Genomic DNA, 26785 nt, shown 5'->3' on the forward strand with positions numbered 1-26785 from the left:
CATTGAGTCAATACTGGTACCCTGTATATAGCCATGTTATTATTGAGTCAGTACTGGTACCCTGTATATAGCCATGTTATTATTGACTCAGTTATTATTGAGTCAGTACTGGTACCCTGTATATAGCCATGTTATTATTGACTCAGTTATTATTGACTCAGTACTGGTACCCTGTATATAGCCATGTTATTATTGACTCAGTACTGGTACCATGTGCATAGCCATGTTATTATTGACTCAGTTATTATTGAATCAGTACTGGTAACCTGTATATAGCCATGTTATTATTGACTCAGCTATTATTGAATCAGTACTGGTACCCTGTATATATCCATGTTATTATTGAGTCAGTACTGGTACCCTGTATATAGCCATGTTATTATTGAATCAGTACTGGTACCCTGTATATAGCCATGTTATTATTGAGTCAGTACTGGTACCCTGTATATAGCCATGTTATTATTGAGTCAGTACTGGTACCCTGTATATAGCCATGTTATTATTGAATCAGTACTGGTACCCTGTATATAGCCATGTTATTATTGACTCAGTACTGGTACCCAGTATATTGCCTAGTTATCATTGAGTCAATACTGGTATCATATTATTGTGTATTTATTATCACGTTTACTTTCTATTATTTTTCTCTGCATTGTTGGGACCTGTCAGTAAGCATTTCACTGTTAGTCAGACTATTGTTTACGAAGCATTTGACAAATAGAATTTGATTTGAGACAGACAAGTAGACACAAATAGCACTGTCCTATAACCCTATACAAAACAGAACTTCGACCAATGGCTTCATATTCCATCTCAGTACAGTTGCCATAGCTGTCCTTGTGTGTCAACCCTGCAGCTATAATCCATTATTTCGCAAAAGGTGGCAGACTGACCGATTCCATGGAGTTACCTGGTTTGCAGCTGATTTACAAGCCTGTTCAACATGCCTGTCTGGCAGTGACTGTTCAGGCAGGAGAGAGAGAAAGGGAGAGAGAGAGAGCAGTCTGCAGCACCCGGCCTCACCCTACTAGAATCTGAAGTCAAATGTCTACTGTTTGCTGATGATCTGGTGCTTCTGCACCAACCAAGGAGGGCCTACAGCAGCACCTAGATTTTCTGCACAGATTCTGCCAGACCTGGGCCCTGACAGTAAATCTCAGTATGACAAAAATAATGGTATTCCAAAAAAGGTTCAGATGCCAGGTCCACAAATACAAATACCATCTAGACACAGTTGCCCTAGAGCACACAAAAACTATACATACCTTGGCCTAAACATCAGCGCCACAGGTAACTTCCACAGAGCTGTGAACCATCTGAGAAACAAGACAAGAAGGGCCTTCTACGCCATCAAAAGGAACATACAATTTGACATACCAATTAGGATCTGGCTAAAAATACTTGAATCAGTTATAGAATCTGGGGTCTGCTCACCAACCAATAATTCACAAAATGGAACAAACACCAAATTTAGAATTCTGCAAAAATATCCTGTGTACGTAAAACACCAAATAATGCATGCTGAGCAGAACTAATTATCAAAATCCAGAAAAGAGCGGTTAAATTCGACAACCACCTAAAAGGAAGCGATTCCCAAACATTCTATAACAAAGCCATCCCCTACAGAGAGATGAACCTGGAGAAGAGTCCCCTAAGCAAGCAGGTCCTACAGAGCCCCAGGACAACAACACAATTAGACCCAACCAAATCACGAGAAAACAAAAATATAATTATTTCCAATGTGTCAAGTAATTAACAAAAAAACAGAGAAAACTAGAATGCTATTTGGCCCTAAACAGAGAGTACACAGTGGCAGAATACCTGACCACTGTGACTGAACCAAACTTAAGGAAATCTTTGACTATGTACACCCTCAGTGACCACAGCCTTGCTATTGAGGAAGACTGTCGGACAGACCTGACGGGGAAGAAGGGGGAGGGGAGTAATTGAAGGAGACCACCATTTATTCAACCTTTATTTAACTAGGCAAGTCAGTTAATTAAAAACAAATTCTCCACATCCTGTGGCGTACTGCATTAGCATCGAATAGCCCCCATGATATGCAACTTTTCAGGGAAGTCAGGAACCAAAAATATACACAGGCAGTTAGGAAAGCTAAGGATAACTTTTTCAAATAGAAATGTTCATCCTGTAAAAAGTTCTGGGACACTAAAGTCCATGGAGAATAAGAGCACCTCCTCCCAGCTGCCCACTGCACTGAGGCTAGGAAACACTGTCACCACCGATATAGCCACGATAATTGAGAATGTCAATAAGCATTTTTCTACTGCTGGCCATACTTTCCAACTGGCTACCCCTACCCCGGTCAACAGCTCTGCACCCCCCACAGCAACTTGCCCAATCCTTCCCCATTTCTCCTTCACCCAAATCCAGATAGCTGATGATCTGAGAGTTGCTAAATCTTGACCCTTACAACTGTTAACATTTGAACATCTTGGCCATGTACTGTTATAATCTCCACCCGGCACAGCCAGAAGAGGACTGGCCACCCCTCATAGCCTGGTTCCTCTCTAGGTTTATCCTAGGTTTTGGCCTTTCTAGGTAGTTTTTCCTAGCCACAGTGCTTCTACACCTGCATTGCTTGCTGTTTGGGGTTTTAGGCTGGGTTTCTGTACAGCACTTTGAGATATCAGCTGATGTAAGAAGGGCTATATAAATAAATTTGATTTGATTTGACTACCCACCACTGCAACCTGGATGCTCTCGTTGGCTGGCACTCGCTTCATACTCGTAGGAAAACCCACTGGCTCCAGGTCATCTATAAGTCTTTGCTAGGTAATGCCCTGCCTTATCTCAGCTCACTGGTCACTGTAACATGTGCTCCAGCAGATATATTTCACTGGTCATCCCCAAAGCCAATTCCTCCTTTGGCCGCCTTTCCTTCCAGTACTCTGCTGCCAATGACTAGAACCAATTGCAAAGATCCCTGAAGCTGGAGACTTATATCTCCCTCACTAACTTTAAATACCAGCTGTCAGAGCAGCTCACAGATCATTGCACCTGTCCATAGCCCATCCAACTACCTCATCCCCATATTGCTATTTTTTTGCACCCCAGTATCTCTACTTGCACATTCATCTTCTGCACATCTATCACTCCTGTGTTTAATTGCTATATTGTAATTACTTTGCCACTACGGCCTATTTGTTGCCTTCCCTCCCTAATGTTACCTCATTTGCACACACCTTATATAGATTTTCTACATTGTGTTATGTGTAACTCTGTGTTTTTGTTTGTGTTGCACTGCTTTGCTTTATTCTTGGCAAGGTTGCAGTTGTAAATGAGAACTTGTTCTTAACTGGCCTACCTGGTTAAATAAAAGGTGAAATAAACATTTTTACAATGACCATGCAAAGTAAAAGCTAGTAGTTAGCCGAATGGTTGAGAGTCAGACTCACCTTGCCCGTCTTGTGATCAAACCAGACCAGGGCATGGTTCCGTGACAGAACCTTGCAGTCGAACGTGGCGTTGTTCTGAGCCGGTCGGCATCGTGCCACAGAGCGCCCGATCTTGACTGGCTCGTCCAGGTAGACATGACGTTCCTGAAAAGGGTGTGAATTCGGGCGGCAGGAGAAGGCGGCCAGTGCTGAAGGCATTGATGATGGCTTGGGAGTGTTACTCCAATCAGCGACGAAAGACAAGGTTTCTTGATCCAGAATGACTAACTTCAGTCTTAAATCCTCGGCTGTTGTGTTAATAAACCATGTAACCTGGCTATTCGCTGTCTGTATGGCTCTTCTATTTTAAGTTAGGCACTGCTAGCTAGCCATTCATATGGACGTGTTTTCTTCTTTTGATTCAAAGAGACACGTAAAACCTCCTGTATTCATGTAAAAAAAAACACTAAATAAATATGTATTTATGGTATCTTTCTACAGAGCTACATTACGTCCAGTGAATGACTAAATACGATTACGTACAGGCCACAATACAGTACAGCCAAAACCATTTGACAATAGCAACAGTAGCAATCTATAAAATATCTTCCCACGTCCATCAAAATGTATAGCGAGAGAAGCGTTATTATGCCGCGCAAGTTAGCGGCAGGCAGCTAATCTTTAGCCCATCGGATAAATCCAGATAGCTATATTACACAATCTGACCATTGCACGGTTTCCTATCCCTGTGCCTGCTGATGATACGGCTGGCCATTGAAACACACCCGCTGACAATTTGACCGTGGTTTAATATGTCATCAATAAGTGTTTTTTTTCCCCCATAGAGGCCGAGTTAACATTAAGTTGTTTATCATATTCACTATGGACGGGTGCTAAAGAGTGAGTATCTGAGGTTGTTTGCTAGCTAAATGTTTAACTAGCTAATGCAACTTCTAGCCACTCCCGATTTAGGAAGGCTAGCAGGCTAATATTTACTTTCAGGGTCCCAGCAACACATCCTTCTAATCGTGAAGCATAATGTTCCAAACAGGTTCAAAGACACACGCCTTAAAACGACTATTGTAGAGGTAAGTAGAGCTGGTCAGGCCTTGAGCAATAACACTGTTATAAAGAGTAATTAGCTATATGGCTAGTTAAGCTAACGCGCTGAGAACTTGTCATTTAGCTGGAATAGGAGTCGGGCCTCTTCGGGTGAAAAGTCGTGATCAACTAGCTCTGGAACGGGTGTAATGGTGTTACCTCAGGTAAACTTGTGTTATTTTTGACAAGTAACTCAAAAAAACAAGTAGACAATAAACTGGTCTCATTGCAAAAGTTAACGTTAGCCGAGTCGGAAAGAGTTAGATAGGAAAGACTAGGTAGTTCGGTGACTGACAGAGCAGACTCGGGAAACGGAGACAGGTTTGACTGCAGCATCACCTGTCCAGTAATCTTCTGAATAGTCCCAAGAAAGAAAATTAAAACTGTGTTGCGTCGATGTTAGAAATGTCACTCGAAACACTATCGACCACAAAAAAAAAAGTTTTTAAATTAAAGCTTTCTTCAGTTGAACTGAACATTTCTAACAACTTGCCGTCGTCCGTTAGTATCCGCCGCCATACTCATAACAATATACACCAAACGACCGGACAGCGCAACCGCCAATAGCGTCCGCGACATGCCCAAAACGTCATTGGAGGCGGGAACTTGACAAACAGATTTACAACCTGGGGTCCAATCAAAATAGACATTAATGACACGCTGCAGTGCATGTTTCTGGTTTTCCGTTGTCACTAGTTACCACAAGCACAAAGTCACACTTGGCTAAATCAACAAAAAAAAAATGTATGAGATCAAAAATGTGCTTTTTGGTTTTAATTTAAGGTTAGGGTTATATTTTAAGAAGATGGGAGTGAGCACGGAATGTTGACCTCCCCCCGCTTAAATTAGAATTTACAAGAATATTCTAAACTAATCTTTCGTTATCTTAATTTAGGTAACATTAACAAGTTTATGTGGTGATGCCCACTCGTGTACACGGGACAAACAGAAGAAAGAACAAAGATCAGTGAGAAAACGGAGAAACTGCACTGTCGATACAATGGCGTGCACCGAATCTGGTTTACAATTTGCAGGGGGAGAACATGAGCTGAATGAATCCGCTCTATCGTAAGTGAAAAGATAGACACAGCAATCAAGGGTGAAGGTGGTATGGTCCGGTGGTAAGGTGGTATGGTGGTATGGTCCGGTGGTAAGGTGGTATGGTGGTATGGTCCGGTGGTAAGGTGGTATGGTAAGGTGGTAAGGTGATATGGTCCAGTGGTAAGGTGGTATGGTGGTATGGTCCGGTGGTAAGGTGGTATGGTGGTATGGTCCGGTGGTAAGTTGGTATGGTAAGATGGTATGGCGGAATGGTCCGGTGGTATGGTCCGGTGGTAAGGCGGTATGGTCCAGTAAGGTGGTATGGTCCGGTGGTAAGGTGATATGGTCCAGTGGTAAGGTGGTATGGTGGTATGGTCCGGTGGTATGGTGGTATGGTCCGGTGGTAAGGTGGTATGGTAAGGTGGTATGGCGGAATGGTCCGGTGGTATGGTCCGGTGGTAAGGCGGTATGGTCCAGTAAGGTGGTATGGTCCGGTGGTATGGTGGTATGGTAAGGTGGTAAGGCGGTATGGTCCGGTGGTAAGGTGGTATGGTCCGGTGGTATGGTGGTATGGTCCGGTGGTAAGGTGGTATGGTGGTATGGTCTGGTGGTAAGGTGGTATGGTCCGGTGGTAAGGTGGTATGGTCCAGTGGTAAGGTGGTATGGTCCGGTGGTAAGGCGGTATGGTAAGGTGGTAAGGCGGTATGGTCCGGTGGTAAGGTGGTATGGTCCGGTGGTAAGGTGGTATGGTCCGGTGGTAAGGTGGTATAGTCCGGTGGTATGGTGGTATAGTCCGGTGGTATGGTGGTATGGTCCGGTGGTATGGTGGTATGATCCGGTGGTAAGGTGGTATGGCGGTATGGTCCGGTGTTATGGTGGTATGGTGGTATGGTCCGGTGGTATGGTGGTGTGGTATGGTGGTATGGTCCGGTGGTATGGTGGTATGATGGTATGGTCTGGTGGTAAGGTGGTATGGTCCAGTGGTATGGTGGTATGGTCCGGTGGTATGGTGGTATGGTCCAGTGGTGATATGGTCCGGTGGTAAGGTGGTATGGTCCGGTGGTAAGGTGGTATGGTCCAGTGGTGATATGGTCCGGTGGTAAGGTGGTATGGTCCGGTGGTAAGGTGGTATGGTCCGGTGGTAAGGTGGTATGGTCCGGAGATATGATGATATGGTCCGGTGGTAAGGTGGTATGGTCCGGTGGTATGGTGGTATGGTCCGGTGGTATGGTGGTAAGGTGGTATGTTCCGGTGGTATGGTGGTATGGTCCAGTGGTAAGGTGGTATAGTCCGGTGGTAAGGTGGTATGGTCCAGTGGTAATATGGTATGGTTCGGTGGTAAGGTGGTATGGTTCGGTGGTATGGTGTTATGGTCCGGTGGTAAGGTGGTATGGTCCGGTGGTAGGTGGTATGGTCCGGTGGTTTTGTGGTATGGTGGTATGGTCCGGTGGTAAGGTGGTATGGTCTGGTGGTATGGTGGTATGGTCCAGTGCTGATATGGTCCAGTGGTATGGTGGTATGGTCCGGTGGTAAGGTGGTATGCTCCAGTGGTAATGTGGTATGGTCCGGTGGTAAGGTGGTATGGTCCGGTGGTAAGGTGGTATGGTGGTATGGTCCGGTGATATGGTGGTATGGTCTGGTGATAAGGTGGTATGGTTGTATGGTTCGGTGGTAAGGTGGTATGGTCCGGTGGTATGGTGGTATGGTCCGGTGGTAAGGTGGTATGGTGGTATGGTCCGGTGATAAGGTGGTATGGTCCGGTGGTATGGTGGTAAGGTGGTATGGTCCGGTGGTAAGGTGGTATGGTCGGGTGGTAAGGTGGTATGGTCCGGTGGTTGTACCGAAAAGCTCCCCCCCCCCTTCGCGTGAATGCGAACTCACTCTATTCTTCATTGCTACGACTTGCTTGCTAGTTGAGATTTCTGATCACGTTAGGCTGCGTTTCATTTTATTTTTTAGGTCGGTTTGATCACGAGGAGGCACACTAGTAATGTCTGCAGTTTTCGGTTTGGCTATTTGTTTCAGGTGTATTGGTCTATAAATAAATGTCATCTCTCCCATATCTTATTCGACTAGTAGTTGTTCTGAAATGTTTATTGCTTGTCTACATTTTACTCCCTCCTATGTTTAATATACACACATACATTAATTATTCATTTCGGTGGCCTATCATGACATGAAGTTTGTTCTATGGAAAGTATTTGACTCTGATGTGTTTCACAGAAACTATTTGTCTCTAGCCACAAAATTAAGGAAATTAGAATGAGAGGTAGGATTTCGGCAGGGCTATATTCTTGCCTACCGAACCGGCAAGGGGAAACTTTTCGGCACAACACCTGTTCCGCATCCCAGTAAAAGTAATGGTGGAGGTATGCCGTACTGGTAAAACAATGAATACAACACGCCTAAAAAACTCTAGGCTGTTGCCTAAGAAATTACATCTGCTTTCACCCCTGACAGCAATAGACAACAAGCTCCAACCAAGCCTGGAAACCACTACAATATCAGTCGTGGAGTGTAATGAGAATACAGCCATAGTCGATAAAGCAATTTCTAAAGTGGGTGACAGGGTGTCTGAATTTAAAGAATCCCATGCTTTTCTCAGAAGAAAACGCCAAACTTCGCGACAAGCTTGACGTTTTGGAAATGCACAGTCGGTAATGTAATCTTCGTGTCATAGGAGTTGATAATGACATCTAACAAGGAAATCCGAAGGTTTACATGACAACTTTTCTAACAGAACTTATCCAAGCTGAGGATCTTCCTGGTGAACCAGCCGTGGAGAATGCACATCGAATTGGACCGAAACCATCTAGACATGCTGACAGACCCCTTGATCGTGAGGATGCAGAGGTACCAAATCAAACATCCAATCATACAGCTGTTAAGGAAAAAAGGAGCTATGAACTTTCGTGGGATGAAGGTAAAGTTCTTTCCCGACATGACCGTCGAAATGTCCAGAAAGAGAGCCCTGTTCAATCATATCAGAACGCACCTACGTGAGGCAGAAATCCAGAACGGGCTAATTCACCCCTGCCACCCCTGCCCTGATCATCACTTTCCAAGGAACTACCAAAACCTTTCTTAACCATCAAGACCTATTACCAGACCTAGGCCTATTACAACAATTCCATCAAACCAACTCTGCATGGGTAAGTAATGACTCACTTGTGGGCATGATAAGGCCTATCTCATAGTTTGCAGCAGCCTACATGCAGAACGGATCATAATGCCCATGTGTGAAACAAACAAACAAATGAAATAACTGGAGTACAAGGCTATATGGTCTTATTATGGATAAAGATATTCTCTCATAAAGTAAATTACTGCCGGTATGATAGTAGATCATTGTTTCATTCAACTCTCATACAGTGCTTTCAGAAATTATTCAGACCCCTTGACTTTTTCCACATTTTGTTACGTTACAACCTTATTCTAAAGTGTATTAAATAAACAACATTCCTTATCAATCTACACACAATACCCCATAATGACAAACAAAATGTATTTTAAAAATTAACAACTGAAATATTTACATAAGTATTCAGACCCTTTGCTATGAGACTCGAAATTGAGCTCAGGTGCATCCTGTTTCCATTGATCATCCTTGAGATGTTTCAACAAGTTGGAGTCCACCTGTGGTAAATTCAATTGATTGGACATGATTTGGAAAGGCACACCCCTGTCTATATAATGTCCCACAGTTGACAGTGCATGTCAGAGAAAAAACCAAGCCATGAGATCCAAGGAATTGTCCGTAGAGCTCCAAGACAGGATTGTGTTAAGGCACAGATCTGGGGAAGGGTGCAGCATTGAAGGTCTCCAAAAACACAGTGGCCTCCATCATTCTTAAATGGAAGAAGTTTGGAACCACCAAGACTCTTCCTATAGCTGGCCGACCAAACTGAGCAATCGGGGGCTAAGAGCCCAGGTCAGGAAGGTGACCAAGAACCCGATGGTCACTCTGACAGAGTTCCTCTGTGGAGATGGGAGAATCTTCCAGAAGGACAACCATCTCTGCAGCACTCCACCAATCAGGTCTTTATGGTAGAGTGGCCAGACGGAAGCCACTCATCAGTAACAGGCACATAACAGTCTGCTTGGAGTTTGCCAAAAAGCACCTAAAAGAAACAAGATTCTCTGGTCTGATGAAACCAAGATTGAACTCTTTGGCTTGAATGCCAAGCGTCACGTCTGGAGGAAACCTGGATCCATCCCCACGGTGAAGCATGGTGGTGGCAGCATCATGCTGTGGGGATGTTTTTCAGCGGCAGGGACTGGGAGACTAGTCAGGCTCGAGGCAAAGATGAATGGAGGAAAGTACAGGGAGATCCTTGATGAAAACCTGCTCTAGAGCGCTCAGGACTTCAGACTCTGGTGAAGGTTCACCTTCCAACAGGACAACAACCCTAAGCACACAGCCAAGACAACGCAGGAGTGGCTTCGGGACAAGTCTCTGAATGTCCTTGAGTGGCCCAGCCAGAGCCCGGACTTGAACCCAATCAAACATCTCTAGAGAGACCTGAAAATTGTTGTGCAGCAATGCTCCCCATCCAACCTGACAGAGCTTGAGTGTATCTGCAGAGAAGAATGAGAGAAACTCCCCAAATACAGGTGTGCCAAGCTGGTAGCGTCAAACCGAAGAAGACTCGAAGCTGTAATCGCTGCCAAAGGTTCTTGAACAAAGTATTGAGTAAGGGGTCTGAATACTTATGTAATTGTGATATTTCCGTTTTTTTTGTAAATAAATTAGCAAAAAATTCTACAAACCTGTTTTTGATTGTGTGTAGATTGATGACGAATATACGTATACATTTTTCTTAAATACATTTTAGAATAAGGCAAAATGTGGAAAAATCAGGTGGTCTGGACACTTTCCAAAGGCACTGTATACGTGGAGAAAATGACTGATTAGGTTGCTATGTTTTAATACAGGGCTGGTTGATATTTAACATTTAACGCATCCCTCAACCAAAGGCTAACCCTCATGGTTCATATTGGAGGTTAGACTACGTTCTCATTGTTCACTAACCCTCATGGTTCATATTGGAGGGTAGACTACGTTCTCATTGTTCACTAACCCTCATGGTTCATATTGGAGGGTAGACTACGTTCTCATTGTTCACTAACCCTCATGGTTCATATTGGAGGGTAGACTACGTTCTCATTGTTCACTAACCCTCATGGTTCATATTGGAGGGTAGACTACGTTCTCATTGTTCACTAACCCTCATGGTTCATATTGGAGGGTAGACTACGTTCTCATTGTTCACTAACCCTCATGGTTCATATTGGAGGGTAGACTACGTTCTCATTGTTCACTAACCCTCATGGTTCATATTGGAGGTTAGACTACTTTCTCATTGTTCACTAACCCTCATGGTTCATATTGGAGGGTAGACTACTTTCTCATTGTTCACTAACCCTCATGGTTCAAATTGGAGGTTGGACTTATTTCTCATTACACCTTGTTAATATGGTCAGGAGATGTACAATAGGGTCAATCCATGTTTCTGATCACACATGCATTTCTATGGAGTTTGTCCTTAAGAACACAACTCCCCAAAGAGCAAACTGGCTTTGTTATCACGCTGTCCTGACTTCCGTGAGAGCATACGTAAAGACATTATACTTTTTATTAAAAGAGAATGACAATGACGACACTAATCCATCTATGTTATTGAAAACCACCAAAGATTATTTGCATGGCCTGTATCATATTATTGTGCAAAATATATATTTTTTTTTATGTCTGAACAAAGATATCTGGAATTTTTATTTATTTCACCTTTATTTAACCAGGTAGGCAAGTTGAGAACAAGTTCTCATTTACAACTGCGACCTGGCCAAGATAAAGCAAAGCAGTTCGACACATACAACGACACAGAGTTACACATGGAGTAAAACAAACATACAGTCAATAATACAGTATAAACAAGTCTATATACGATGTGAGCAAATGAGGCGATAAGGGAGGTAAAGGCAAAAAAAAGGCCACGGTAGCAAAGTAAATACAATATAGCAAGTAAAACACTGGAATGGTAGATTTTCAGTGGAAGAATGTGCAAAGTAGAAATAAAAATAACGGGGTGCAAAGGAGCAAAATAAATAAAATAAATACAGTAGGGAAAGAGGTAGTTGTTTGGGCTAAATTATAGGTGGGCTATGTACAGGTGCAGTAATCTGTGAGCTGCTCTGATAGTTGGTGCTTAAAGCTAGTGAGGGAGATAGGTGTTTCCAGTTTCAGAGATTTTTGTAGTTTGTTCCAGTCATTGGCAGCAGAGAACTGGAAGGAGAGGCGGCCAAAGAAAGAATTGGTTTTGGGGGTGACCAGAGAGATATACAGTGCCTTGCGAAAGTATTCGGCCCCCTTGAACTTTGCGACCTTTTGCCACATTTCAGGCTTCAAACATAAAGATATAAAACTGTATTTTTTTGTGAAGAATCAACAACAAGTGGGACACAATCATGAAGTGGAACGACATTTATTGGATATTTCAAACTTTTTTAACAAATCAAAAACTGAAAAATTGGGCGTGCAAAATTATTCAGCCCCCTTAAGTTAATACTTTGTAGCGCCACCTTTTGCTGCGATTACAGCTGTAAGTCGCTTGGGGTATGTCTCTATCAGTTTTGCACATCGAGAGACTGAAATTTTTTCCCATTCCTCCTTGCAAAACAGCTCGAGCTCAGTGAGGTTGGATGGAGAGCATTTGTGAACAGCAGTTTTCAGTTCTTTGAACAGATTCTCGATTGGATTCAGGTCTGGACTTTGACTTGGCCATTCTAACACCTGGATATGTTTATTTTTGAACCATTCCATTGTAGATTTTGCTTTATGTTTTGGATCATTGTCTTGTTGGAAGACAAATCTCCGTCCCAGTCTCAGGTCTTTTGCAGACTCCATCAGGTTTTCTTCCAGATTGGTCCTGTATTTGGCTCCATCCATCTTCCCATCAATGTTAAACATCTTCCCTGTCCCTGCTGAAGAAAAGCAGGCCCAAACCATGATGCTGCCACCACCATGTTTGACAGTGGGGATGGTGTGTTCAGCTGTGTTGCTTTTACGCCAAACATAACGTTTTGCATTGTTGCCAAAAAGTTCAATTTTGGTTTCATCTGACCAGAGCACCTTCTTCCACATGTTTGGTGTGTCTCCCAGGTGGCTTGTGGCAAACTTTAAACGACACTTTTTATGGATATCTTTAAGAAATGGCTTTCTTCTTGCCACTCTTCCATAAAGGCCAGATTTGTGCAATATACGACTGATTGTTGTCCTATGGACAGAGTCTCCCACCTCAGCTGTAGATCTCTGCAGTTCATCCAGAGTGATCATGGGCCTCTTGGCTGCATCTCTGATCAGTCTTCTCCTTGTATGAGCTGAAAGTTTAGAGGGACGGCCAGGTCTTGGTAGATTTGCAGTGGTCTGATACTCCTTCCATTTCAATATTATCGCTTGCACAGTGCTCCTTGGGATGTTTAAAGCTTGGGAAATCTTTTTGTATCCAAATCTGGCTTTAAACTTCTTCACAACAGTATCTCGGACCTGTCTGGTGTGTTCCTTGTTCTTCATGATGCTCTCTGCGCTTTTAACGGACCTCTGAGACTATCACAGTGCAGGTGCATTTATACGGAGACTTGATTACACACAGGTGGATTGTATTTATCATCATTAGTCATTTAGGTCAACATTGGATCATTCAGAGATCCTCACTGAACTTCTGGAGAGAGTTTGCTGCACTGAAAGTAAAGGGGCTGAATTATTTTGCACGCCCAATTTTTCAGTTTTTGATTTGTTAAAAAAGTTTGAAATATCCAAAAAATGTTGTTCCACTTCATGATTGTGTCCCACTTGTTGTTGATTCTTCACAAAAAAATACAGTTTTATATCTTTATGTTTGAAGCCTGAAATGTGGCAAAAGGTCGCAAAGTTCAAGGGGGCCGAATACTTTCGCAAGGCACTGTACCTGCTGGAGCGCGTGCTACAGGTGGGTGATGCTATGGTGACCAGCAAGCTGAGATAAGGGGGGACTTTACGTAGCAAGGTCTTGTAGATGACATGGAGCCAGTGGGTTTGGCGACGAGTATGAAGCGAGGGCCAGCCAACGAGAGCTTACAGGTCGCAATGGTGGGTAGTATATGGGGCTTTGGTGACAAAACGGATTGCACTGTGATAGACTGCATCCAATTTGTTGAGTAGGGTATTGGAGGCTATTTTGTAAATGACATCGCCGAAGTCGAGGATTGGTAGGATGGTCAGTTTTACAAGGGTATCTTTGGCAGCATGAGTGAAGGATGCTTTGTTGCGAAATAGGAAGCCAATTCTAGATTTAACTTTGGATTGGAGATGTTTGATGTGGGTCTGGAAGGATAGTTTACAGTCTAACCAGACACCTAGGTATTTGTAGTTGTCCACGTATTCTAAGTCAGAGCCGTCCAGAGTAGTGATGTTGGACAGGCGGGCAGGTGCAGGCAGCGATCGGTTGAAGAGCATGCATTTAGTTTTACTTGTATTTAATAGCAATTTGAGGCCACGGAAGGAGAGTTGTATGGCATTGAAGCTTGCCTGGAGGGTTGTTAACACAGTGTCCAAAGAAGGGCCAGAAGTATACAGAATGGTGTCGTCTGCGTAGAGGTGGATCAGAGACTCACCAGCAGCAAGAGCGACATCATTGATGTATACAGAGAAGAGAGTCGGTCCAAGAATTGAACCCTGTGGCACCCCCTTAGAGACTGCCAGAGGTCCGGACAGCAGACCCTCCGATTTGACACACTGAACTCTATCAGAGAAGTAGTTGGTGAACCAGGCGAATTACAACTTTCTCATTTAGAACAGGAACATAAACAGCAATGTACAACTGGTGGCAAAGAGAGCTCTTAACCCTAGAGTCCAAGCCCTGTTTTTTAATTTTACAAGGCAAGTCAGTTAACAACTAATTCTTATTTACAATGACGGTCCAGGAACAGTGGGTTAACTGCCTTGTTCAGGGGCATAACGACAGATTTGTTCCTTGTCAGCTCGGTGATTCAACCTTGCAACCTTTTGGTTTCTAGTCCAATGCTCTATCCACTAGGCTAACAACAGCTCTAAGCTAACACATTGAATTGTTTTAAGATGGTCATACCAAGGATAAGTTTTCAAAAAAATTATTGAAAGAAAATAAAATATTGGATGAAACATTGAATTTGGCTTTACTGCTATTGGCCAATAGAAATGCATTGAACAACAGTGGCAAGGACAGCTCTTAACACACTACTTTCTCAAAGAGCATAAAAAAGCTATTTAGTAGTAGCTAATCTATGAGCATGGTAATAAATATGGAAGTCTCTTAGCTAATCTATGAGCATGGTAATAAATATGGAAGTCGCTGAGCTAATCTGAGTTGTTGTCGCCTTAATCACAACTCTGTTGCATGCGTTAAAGATGCATCAGGCAACCAATGTTTCAGCTCTGAGATTAACAGTATGTTTACTCAGTTCTATAAATTACTATACTCTTTACAATTCTCAAACCATAACTACCTTGTTGATAAATGCTTAAAACTTTGTCAGATCTTGGAGCATGACAGCTCAATTTTGAACATGCCAATAGCTAGTACGGAAGTAGCTGAATAAATCGATTAATTACCCTCTGGAAAATCTTCAGATGGGTTTCCCCCAGAAGTATTTAAAGTATTTAGAAATTGCCTTGCCTCATTATTAACCAGAATATATTCTCACGCTTAGTGGAATCACTACCTCCGACTCTTCAGAATGCCTCAAGTACGTTAATATCCCCCAAAAAACAAAGACCCGGAAGAGCTTTCTTCCTATAGGCCCATTTCCCTACTGAAAGTTGATGAGAGAATCCTTGCCCAGGTCTTAGCTAAAACAGTCTCACTCGACATAGAGAAAGCTTTTGACAGAATAGAGTGGCCGTACTTATTCAATGTGTTTCTCAGTAAAACATTCATAGACAGGGTTAGACTTCTGTACTCCTCCCCTAAGGCTACTATTATGGTTGATGGAACAACATCTGCCCCCTTCGCTCTGGGAAGGGGCACATCACCAGGCTGTCCCTTTTCCACATGCTAATTGCCCTAGTCATAGAACCCCTGGCAGAAGCCATCAGAACCCATCCTAGCATCAAGGGTATTGAGACTAAAAAGAAGGAGCATACAATATATATTATATGCTGATGATGTATTACTGTTCTTGAATGACCCAAACGAGTCTGTCCCAGCTGTCCTGGAGGTCTTTCATTCATTTAGTTCCTTCTCAGAGTATAATATAAACAGTGAAAGCTGTGGCCCTACCATTGGGCATTGGTAGGAACCCAGAAAATCCAGTCACATCACCCTTTCAGCTCTCATACAATGGGTTTAAATATTTAGGAATACGGGTTCAATACTGTCATGATGATGTGGTTAAATCTAATCTGAATCAGATTTTGCAATAGATTAAGGATGATTTGACTAGTTGGTTGTCATTCTCACTCCCTTGGTTAGGACATATTGCTGTGATTAAAATGAATGTACTCCCCTGGGTGGTATCACTCCCTTGGTTAGGACATATTGCTGTGATTAAAATGAATGTACTCCCCTGGGTGGTATCACTCCCTTGGTTAGGACATATTGCTGTGATTAAAATGAATCTACAGTTAAAAATTATACAACTGTTTCAAACTACGCCTGTTGTCAGAAGTAAATATGTCCCTGCATGTTTTGGGGAATGTCCCTCGTCATTCAGGGCAGGCACCCACCTGTTTTGAGCTCCACCTGTTTAGCTAAAAAGGTGTTATTTTGCATGTTATTTTGGCATTCATTCATGTCACATATCAGTGTGCAAACAATGAGTTAATAAAGCTGCATAAAAGCATGGTATCTTTCTTAATTAAGGCAGCTCCAAAATGCAGGTGTTGCAGCCTAGCTCAGTGCTTTCTGTGGTGGTGGGGCAGCCAGCGGAAAATACAGAGCGTAGGGGTTGGTAATCTTCTCTAGTTGCAGCCTGATTGGCTCAGTGTTCTGTCACTCATGGGGACATTACGTCACCGCAAAATCTACAGGGAGAGCTAGAAAGTTCAATCCCCTTAGGTGCTGCCATAGATTTACATTAGAAGTGCCCATCCAAGAAGTCTCAAGGTCATTGGCCACAGATAAAATGACGTCAAATCACGTTATATCTACCACAGCTTTGATTGGACTGATGATGTCAACATCATACTTACAAATCTCAGCTAGCAAGCTAGAAAAGCAGTTGTCATCATGAATCACGTTGACAACCTACTGGCAAATCCTTTTCAATCCTTGTCATATCAAGAGAAATTATAGATACAATGTATCTCTGCTGACTTCCGGCGCCGACAGAGATGGCCGCCTCGCTTCGCGTTCCTAGGAAACTATGCAGTTTTTTGTTTTTTTACGTGTTATTTCTTACATTAGTACCCCAGGTCATCTTAGGTTTCATTACATACAGTCGAGAAGAACTACTGAATATAAGATCAGCGTCAACTCACCATCAGTACGACCAAGAATATGTTTTTTGCGACGCGGATCCTGTGTTCTGCCTTACAAACAGGACAACGGAGTGGATCCTATGCAGCGACCCAAAAAAACGACTCCGAAAGAGAGGGAAACGAGGCGGTCTTCTGGTCAGACTCCGGAGACGGGCACACCGTGCACCACTCCCTAGCATTCTTCTTGCCAATGTCCAGTCTCTTGACAACAAGGTTGATGAAATCCGAGCATGGGTAGCATTCCAGAGGGACATCAGAGACTGTAACGTCCTTTGCTTCACTGAAACATGGCTCACTGGAGAGACTCTATCCGAAGCGGTGCAGCCAACGCGTTTCTCCACGCATCGCGCTGACAGAAACAAACATCTTTCTGGTAAGAAGAGGGGCGGGGGCGTATGCGTCATGGCCAACGTGACATGGTGTGATGAAAGAAACATACAGGAACTCAAATCCTTCTGTTCACCTGATTTAGAATTCCTCACAATCAAATGTAGACCGCATTATCTACCAAGAGAATTCTCTTCGATTATAATCACAGCCGTATATATCCCCCCCAAGCAGACACATCGATGGCTCTGAACAAACTTTATTTAACTCTCTGCAAACTGGAAACGATTTATCCTGAGGCTGCATTCATTGTAGCTGGGGATTTTAACAAGGCTAATCTGAAAACAAGACTCCCTAAATTTTATCAGCATATCGATTGCGCAACCAGGGGTGGAAAGACCTTGGATCATTGTTACTCTAACTTCCGCGACGCATATAAAGCCCTGCCCCGCCCCCCTTTCGGAAAAGCTGACCACGACTCCATTTTGTTGATCCCTGCCTACAGACAGAAACTAAAACAAGAGGCTCCCACGCTGAGGTCTGTCCAACGCTGGTCCGACCAAGCTGACTCCACACTCCAAGACTGCTTCCATCACGTGGACTGGGAGATGTTTCGTATTGCGTCAGATAACAACATTGACGAATACGCTGATTCGGTGTGCGAGTTCGTTAGAACGTGCGTTGAAGATGTCGTTCCCATAGCAACGATTAAAACATTCCCTAACCAGAAACCGTGGATTGATGGCAGCATTCGTGTGAAACTGAAAGCGCGAACCACTGCTTTTAATCAGGGCAAGGTGTCTGGTAACATGACCGAATACAAACAGTGCAGCTATTCCCTCCGCAAGGCTATCAAACAAGCTAAGCGCCAGTACAGAGACAAAGTAGAATCTCAATTCAACGGCTCAGACACAAGAGGCATGTGGCAGGGTCTACAGTCAATCACGGACTACAGGAAGAAATCCAGCCCAGTCACGGACCAGGATGTCTTGCTCCCAGGCAGACTAAATAACTTTTTTGCCCGCTTTGAGGACAATACAGTGCCACTGACACGGCCTGCAACGAAAACATACGGTCTTTCCTTCACTGCAGCCGAGGTGAGTAAGACATTTAAACGTGTTAACCCTCGCAAGGCTGCAGGCCCAGACGGCATCCCCAGCCGCGCCCTCAGAGCATGCGCAGACCAGCTGGCCGGTGTGTTTACGGACATATTCAATCAATCCCTATACCAGTCTGCTGTTCCCACATGCTTCAAGAGGGCCACCATTGTCCCTGTTCCCAAGAAAGCTAAGGTAACTGAGCTAAACGACTACCGCCCCGTAGCACTCACATCCGTCATCATGAAGTGCTTTGAGAGACTAGTCAAGGACCATATCACCTCCACCCTACCTGACACCCTAGACCCACTCCAATTTGCTTACCGCCCAAATAGGTCCACAGACGATGCAATCTCAACCACACTGCACACTGCCCTAACCCATCTGGACAAGAGGAATATCTATGTGAGAATGCTGTTCATCGACTACAGCTCGGCATTCAACACCATAGTACCTTCCAAGCTCGTCATCAAGTTTGCGGACGACACAACAGTGGTAGGCTTGATTACCAACAACGACGAGACGGCCTACAGGGAGGAGGTGAGGGCCCTCGGAGTGTGGTGTCAGGAAAATAACCTCACACTCAATGTCAACAAAACTAAGGAGATGATTGTGGACTTCAGGAAACAGCAGAGGGAACACCCCCCTATCCACATCGATGGAACAGTAGTGGAGAGGGTAGCAAGTTTTAAGTTCCTCGGCATACACATCACAGACAAACTTAATTGGTCCACTCACACAGACAGCATCGTGAAGAAGGCGCAGCAGCGCCTCTTCAACCTCAGGAGAATGAAGAAATTTGGCTTGTCACCAAAAGCACTCACAAACTTCTACAGATGCACAATCGAGAGCATCCTGTCGGGCTGTATCACCGCCTGGTATGGCAACTGCACCGCCCTCAACCGTAAGGCTCTCCAGAGGGTAGTGAGGTCTGCACAACGCATCACCGGGGGCAAACTACCTGCCCTCAAGGACACCTACACCACCCGATGTCACAGGAAGGCCATAAAGATCATCAAGGACATCAACCACCCGAGCCACTGCCTGTTCACCCCGCTATCATCCAGAAGGCGAGGTCAGTACAGGTGCATCAAAGCTGGGACCGAGAGACTGAAAAACAGCTTCTATCTCAAGGCCATCAGACTGTTAAACAGCCACCACTAACACTGAGTGGCTGCTGCCAACACACTGACACTGACTCAACTCCAGCCACTTTAATAATGGGAATTGATGGGAAATGATGTAAATATATCACTAGCCACTTTAAACAATGCTACCTTATATAATGTTACTTACCCTACATTATTCATCTCATATGCATACGTATATACTGTACTCTATATCATCGACTGTATCCTTATGTAATACATGTATCACTAGCCACTTTAAACTATGCCACTTTGTTTACATACTCATCTCATTTGTACATACTGTACTCGATACCATCTACTGTATCTTGCCTATGCTGCTCTGTACCATCACTCATTCATATATCCTTATGTACATATTCTTTATCCCCTTACACTGTGTACAAGACAGTAGTTTTGGAATTGTTAGTTAGATTACTTGTTATTACTGCATTGTCGGAACTAGAAGCACAAGCATTTCGCTACACTCGCATTAACATCTGCTAACCATGTGTATGTGACAAATAAAATTTGATTTGATTTGATTTGATTTGCTCATCAGCCATTGGACATAAACATTACACAAGTCGTAAATCCTAAATTCAACAATGAGTGGTTTGGAAGGAATCTGTTACGGTGCGTGAATGAGGACCCAAAAGCGAATTAACGTAAACAGAGCTTCTTTAATAACAAAAAAAAACGTAGGCTCAGATGGACCGGCAGGTTCCGACAGGACAGGACAAGGTTGCAGCAAACATGACGATAGTCTGGTTCCGGCATGAACAACACAAACAAGAATCCGACAAGGACAGGAGCAGGAACAGAGAGAGATATAGAGACCTAATCAGAGGGAAAAAGGGAACAGGTGGGAAAAGGGGTGACGAGGTAGTTAGGAGGAGACAAGGCACAGCTGGGGAAAAGAGGGGGAGAAAAGGTAACCTAACAACGACCAGCAGAGGGAGACAGGGTGAAGGGAAAGGACAGAAACAAGACACAACATGACAGTACATGACAGTACCCCCCCACTCACCGAGCGCCTCCTGGCGCACTCGAGGAGGAAACCTGGCGGCAACGGAGGAAATCATCGATCAGCGCACGGTCCAGCACGTCCCGAGAGGGAACCCAACTCCTCTCCTCAGGACCGTACCCCTCCCAATCTACTAGGTACTGATGACCACGGCCCCGAGGACGCATGTCCAAAATCCTACGGACCCTGTAGATGGGTGCGCCCTCGACAAGGATGGGGGGGGGGGGGGGAAGACGAGCGGGGGCGCGAAGAACGGGCTTGATACAGGAGACATGGAAGACCGGGTGGACGCGACGAAGGTATCGCGGAAGAAGAAGTCGAACTGCGACAGGATTAATGACCTGAGAAATACGGAACGGACCAATGAACCGCGGGGTCAACTTGCGAGAAGTGGTCTTAAGGGGAAGGTTCTGAGTGGAGAGCCAAACTCTCTGACCGCGACAATATCTAGGACTCTTAGTTCTACGCTTATTAGCAGCCCTCACAGTCTGCGCCCTATAACGGCAAAGTGCAGACCTGACCCTCTTCCAGGTGCGCTCGCAACGTTGGACAAAAGCCTGAGCGGAGGGGACGCTGGACTCGGCGAACTGAGATGAGAACAGCGGAGGCTGGTACCCGAGGCTACTCTGAAAAGGAGATAGCCCGGTCGCAGACGAAGGAAGCGAGTTGTGGGCGTATTCTGCCCAGGGGAGCTGTTCTGACCAAGACGCAGGGTTGCGAAAAGAAAGACTGCGTAAGATGCGACCAATAGTCTGATTGGCCCGTTCTGCTTGACCGTTAGACTGGGGGTGAAAGCCGGAAGAGAGACTGACGGAAGCCCCAATCAAACGGCAAAACTCCCTCCAAAATTGAGACGTGAATTGCGGACCTCTGTCCGAAACGACGTCTGACGGAAGGCCATGAATTCTGAAAACATTCTCGATGATGATTTGTGCCGTCTCTTTCGCAGAAGGAAGCTTAGCAAGGGGAATAAAATGAGCCGCCTTAGAGAACCTGTCGACAACCGTAAGAATAACAGTCTTCCCCGCTGACGAAGGCAGTCCGGTGACAAAATCTAAGGCGATGTGAGACCACGGTCGAGAGGGAATGGGAAGCGGCCTGAGCCGGCCGGCAGGAGGAGAGTTACCGGACTTAGTCTGCGCGCAGACCGAACAAGCAGCCACGAAGCGACGCGTGTCATGCTCCCGGGTGGGCCACCAAAAGCGCTGGCGAATGGAAGCAAGCGTACCCCGAACGCCAGGGTGGCCGGCTAACTTGGCAGAGTGAGCCCACTGAAGAACGGCCAGACGAGTAGGAACAGGAACGAAAAGAAGGTTCCTGGGACAAGCGCGCGGCGACGGAGTTTGAGTGAGTGCTTGCTTTACCTGCCTCTCAATTCCCCAGACAGTCAACCCGACAACACGCCCCTCAGGGAGAATCCCCTCGGGGTCAGTGGAGGCTACTGAAGAACTGAAGAGACGAGATAAAGCATCAGGCTTGGTGTTCTTAGAGCCCGGACGATAAGAAATCACGAACTCGAAACGAGCGAAAAACAGCGCCCAGCGCGCCTGACGCGCATTAAGTCGTTTGGCAGAACGGATGTACTCAAGGTTCCTATGGTCAGTCCAAACGACAAAAGGAACGGTCGCCCCCTCCAACCACTGTCGCCATTCGCCTAGGGCTAAGCGGATGGCGAGCAGTTCGCGGTTTCCCACATCATAGTTACGTTCCGACGGCGACAGGCGATGAGAAAAATACGCGCAAGGGTGGACCTTGTCGTCAGAGAAGGAGCGCTGAGAAAGAATGGCTCCCACGCCCACCTCTGACGCGTCAACCTCGACAATGAACTGTCTAGAGACGTCAGGTGTAACAAGGATAGGTGCGGATGTAAAACGATTCTTGAGGAGATCAAAAGCTCCCTGGGCGGAAACGGACCACTTAAAGCACGTCTTGACAGAAGTAAGGGCTGTGAGAGGGGCTGCCACCTGACCGAAATTACGGATGAAACGACGATAGAAGTTCGCGAAGCCGAGAAAGCGCTGCAACTCGACGCGTGACTTAGGGACGGGCCAATCAATGACAGCTTGGACCTTAGCGGGATCCATCTTAATGCCTTCAGCGGAAATAACAGAACCGAGAAATGTGACGGAGGAAGCATGAAAAGAGCACTTCTCAGCCTTCACAAAAAGACAATTCTCTAAAAGGCGCTGGAGGACACGTCGAACGTGCTGAACATGAATCTGGAGTGACGGTGAAAAAATCAGGATATCGTCAAGGTAAACGAAAACAAAGATGTTCAGCATGTCTCTCAGGACATCATTGACTAATGCCTGAAAGACAGCTGGAGCGTTAGCGAGGCCGAAAGGAAGAACCCGGTATTCAAAGTGCCCTAACGGAGTGTTAAACGCCGTCTTCCACTCGTCCCCCTCCCTGATGCGCACGAGATGGTAAGCGTTACGAAGGTCCAACTTAGTGAAAAACCTGGCTCCCTGCAGGATCTCGAAGGCTGAAGACATAAGAGGAAGCGGATAACGATTCTTCACTGTTATGTCATTCAGCCCTCGATAATCTATGCAGGGGCGCAGGGACCCGTCCTTCTTCTTAACAAAAAAAAACCCCGCTCCGGCGGGAGAGGAGGAGGGGACTATGGTACCGGCGGCAAGAGCTACAGACAAATAATCTTCGAGAGCCTTACGTTCGGGAGCCGACAGAGAGTATAGTCTACCCCGGGGGGGAGTGGTTCCCGGAAGGAGATCAATACTACAATCATACGACCGGTGTGGAGGAAGAGAGGTGGCCCTGGACCGACTGAACACCGTGCGCAGATCGTGATATTCCTCCGGCACCCCTGTCAAATCACCAGGCTCCTCCTGTGAAGAAGAGACAGAGGAAACAGGAGGGATAGCAGACATTAAACATTTCACATGACAAGAGACGTTCCAGGAGAGGATAGAATTACTAGACCAATTAATGGAAGGATTATGACAAACTAGCCAGGGATGGCCCAAAACAACAGGTGTAAAAGGTGAACGAAAAATTAAAAAAGAAATGGTTTCGCTATGATTACCAGAAACAGTGAGGGTTAAAGGTAGCGTCTCACGCTGAATCCTGGGGAGAGGACTACCATCCAGGGCGAACAAGGCCGTGGACTCCCTTAACTGTCTGAGAGGAATGTCATGTTCCCGAGCCCAGGTCTCGTCCATAAAACAGCCCTCCGCCCCAGAGTCTATTAAGGCACTGCAGGAAGCTGACGAACCGGTCCAGCGTAGATGGACCGACAAGGTAGTGCAGGATCTTGAAGGAGAGACAGGAGTAGTAGCGCTCACCAGTAGCCCTCCGCTTACTGATGAGCTCTGGCTTTTACTGGACATGAAGTGACAAAATGACCAGCAGAACCGCAATAGAGACAGAGGCGGTTGGTGATTCTCCGTTCCCTCTCCTTAGTCGAGATGCGGATACCTCCCAGCTGCATAGGCTCAGCACCCGAGCCGGCAGAGGAAGATGGTAGTGATGCGGAGAGGGGGGCAACGGAGAACGCGAGCTCCTTTCCACGAGCTCGGTGACGAAGATCAACCCGTCGCTCAATGCGAATAGCGAGTTCAATCAAGGAATCCACGCTGGAAGGAACCTCCCGGGAGAGAATCTCATCCTTTACCTCTGCGCGGAGACCCTCCAGAAAACGAGCGAGCAAAGCCGGCTCGTTCCAGCCACTGGAGGCAGCAAGAGTGCGAAACTCAATAGAGTAGTCTGTTATGGATCGATTACCCTGACATAGGGAAGACAGGGCCCTGGAAGCCTCCTCCCCAAAAACAGATCGATCAAAAACCCGTATCATCTCCTCCTTAAAGTCCTGATACTGGTTAGTACACTCAGCCCTTGCCTCCCAGATTGCCGTGCCCCACTCACGAGCCCGTCCAGTAAGGAGAGATATGACGTAGGCGACACGAGCAGTGCTCCTGGAGTAAGTGTTGGGCTGGAGAGAACACACAATATCACACTGGGTGAGGAACGAGCGGCATTCAGTGGGCTCCCCAGAGTAACACGGCGGGTTATTGATTCTGGGCTCCGGAGATTCGAAAGCCCTGGAAGTGGCCGGTGGATCGAGGCGGAGATGGTGAACCTGTTCTGTGAGGTTGGAGACTTGGGTGGCCAGGGTCTCAACGGCATGCCGAGCAGCAGACAATTCCTGCTTGTGTCTGCCTAGCATCGCTCCCTGGATCTCGACGGCTGAGTGGAGAGGATCCGAAGTCGCTGGGTCCATTCTTGGTCGGATTCTTCTGTTACGGTGCGTGAATGAGGACCCAAAAGCGAATTAACGTAAACAGAGCTTCTTTAATAACAAAACAAAACGTAGGCTCAGATGGACCGGCAGGTTCCGACAGGACAGGACAAGGTTGCAGCAAACATGACGATAGTCTGGTTCCGGCATGAACAACACAAACAAGAATCCGACAAGGACAGGAGCAGGAACAGAGAGAGATATAGAGACCTAATCAGAGGGAAAAAGGGAACAGGTGGGAAAAGGGGTGACGAGGTAGTTAGGAGGAGACAAGGCACAGCTGGGGAAAAGAGGGGGAGAAAAGGTAACCTAACAACGACCAGCAGAGGGAGACAGGGTGAAGGGAAAGGACAGAAACAAGACACAACATGACAGTACATGACAGAATCAATGGCTAACTGCAAGTGTCGCAAAGCAATCATTATTTTGCTTCCACTTTCTGCTATTCGGTGGAGAGGGTGTGTGGTCCAAGTCTGGCTTTATAACATCTATCTGAAAAAGTCTCTTTTCCAAGCTGTAAAGGATAAGCATTTACATGAAAAGAAAAGGTTGAATACACTGGCCATGCTTTCAATCCAGCTTGACTTCTGCCGAGTTCAAAACAACTGGAAACTCGGAACTGGGAAATATCAGACTTCATTGAGTTCAAGACAACTGGGAACTCTGAAAAAACGAGCTCCGACTGGGAAAATATGTTTTGAACGGTCATCCAACTCGGAATTCCAAGTCGGGAACTCGGGCCTCTTTCTAGAGCTCTGACATGAAGATCAATGATGTCATCATGATTCTTGAAAGCACCATAAATCTAGAGAATGCCGGACTTTGATGAAAATGTACCCACAAGAAGGACGGCCACGCCTCCAGGGGAGTCCAATCATGTCTTGTATGCTGCTGCATAAATTATGTAATATGCCAGGGAGATATGTATACTGTAGCTAAGAAAGTCATACGAAGTGTATGTTGTGTAGTAAGCTGTTACTATCCCATGTGCTTCACCCTAATCATTTGGTCCCTTTCCCCCTCAGAATTTAGCCAAATGTTCTGACTTGGTGGTGCACATGTAGCCCATAGCTTGTTTTAGAGAAATGTAATTGTTGAATATTGTAAGAGCTTTCATTGTCTGCTTATATGCCACCGTTTTTCCTATGGTTCTGACTTGGTGTACAGGGAGAATGTACATTTCAAAAGTGCTGAACAAATGTTTATATTGACTATGTCCGTCTTAGCTTGCTCAGTAATGCCTTAATCAAAATTAAGTATTGCCTCTTATCCACCACATTTGTTTAAGCAAGTCAGCCATATGAGCTATGTTTTTTTTTTAAAGGCAGTAAATGAGTATATTCAACTGTCAAGAGGAGTAAAACAAGGTTGTCCACTATCAGCATATCTATTTATTATAGCCATTAAAATCAGATCCAACAATAATATCAAGGGGCTAGAAAATCCCAGACTTAAAAACAAATGTGTCATTGTACGCTTACAAATCATATTTTCTTTTAAATCCACAATCTGGATCCCTGCACAGCCTCATAGAGGATCTATACTGAACAAAACATTTAACGCAACGTGCAACAATTTCAACGATTTTACTGAGTTACAATAATCTATGGCTTTCACATGACTGAGCAGGGGCGCAGCCATGGGTGGCCATAGGCCTACCCACTTGGGAGCCAGTTCGATATGCAAAGTCACATAATATGCAAAGTCACATAATTGAGACACACCCACTTTTCAAGTTTGTCTATCAGTGTTTGTAGCTGAAATGTTTTGTGTTTTTTTTTCTCCATTTAGCTTTGTTTCATCTGGCTGTGAACGCATTGGACAATAGTGCAATATTGCATACAGAGTTTTTAAGGAGACAAAACAGGTCGGATTAAACTTTTGAGGCCTACTTGGATATACCTGGGCACCCTAC

General features: G+C 45.2%; 1 protein-coding gene across 7 annotated transcripts in view; it reads right to left on the reverse strand.

Annotated features, from left to right (window-relative positions):
* The window catches only part of LOC110494844 (sarcolemmal membrane-associated protein), a 112513-nt gene extending 107492 nt beyond the window's left edge, over positions 1–5021 (reverse strand). For all 7 annotated transcript variants that reach the window (XM_036950988.1, XM_036950985.1, XM_036950989.1 and 4 more), the window contains exon 1: positions 3420–5021. In XM_036950988.1, the coding sequence (XP_036806883.1) occupies positions 3420–3617 (198 nt within the window). In that variant the 5' untranslated portion in view covers positions 3618–5021. The remainder of the gene's footprint in view (positions 1–3419) is intronic.
* Positions 5022–26785: the final 21764 nt, after the last annotated feature.

Source organism: Oncorhynchus mykiss, chromosome 17 (assembly GCF_013265735.2).
Source record: "Oncorhynchus mykiss isolate Arlee chromosome 17, USDA_OmykA_1.1, whole genome shotgun sequence".
In the NCBI taxonomy this organism is placed as follows: Eukaryota; Metazoa; Chordata; class Actinopteri; order Salmoniformes; family Salmonidae; genus Oncorhynchus; species Oncorhynchus mykiss.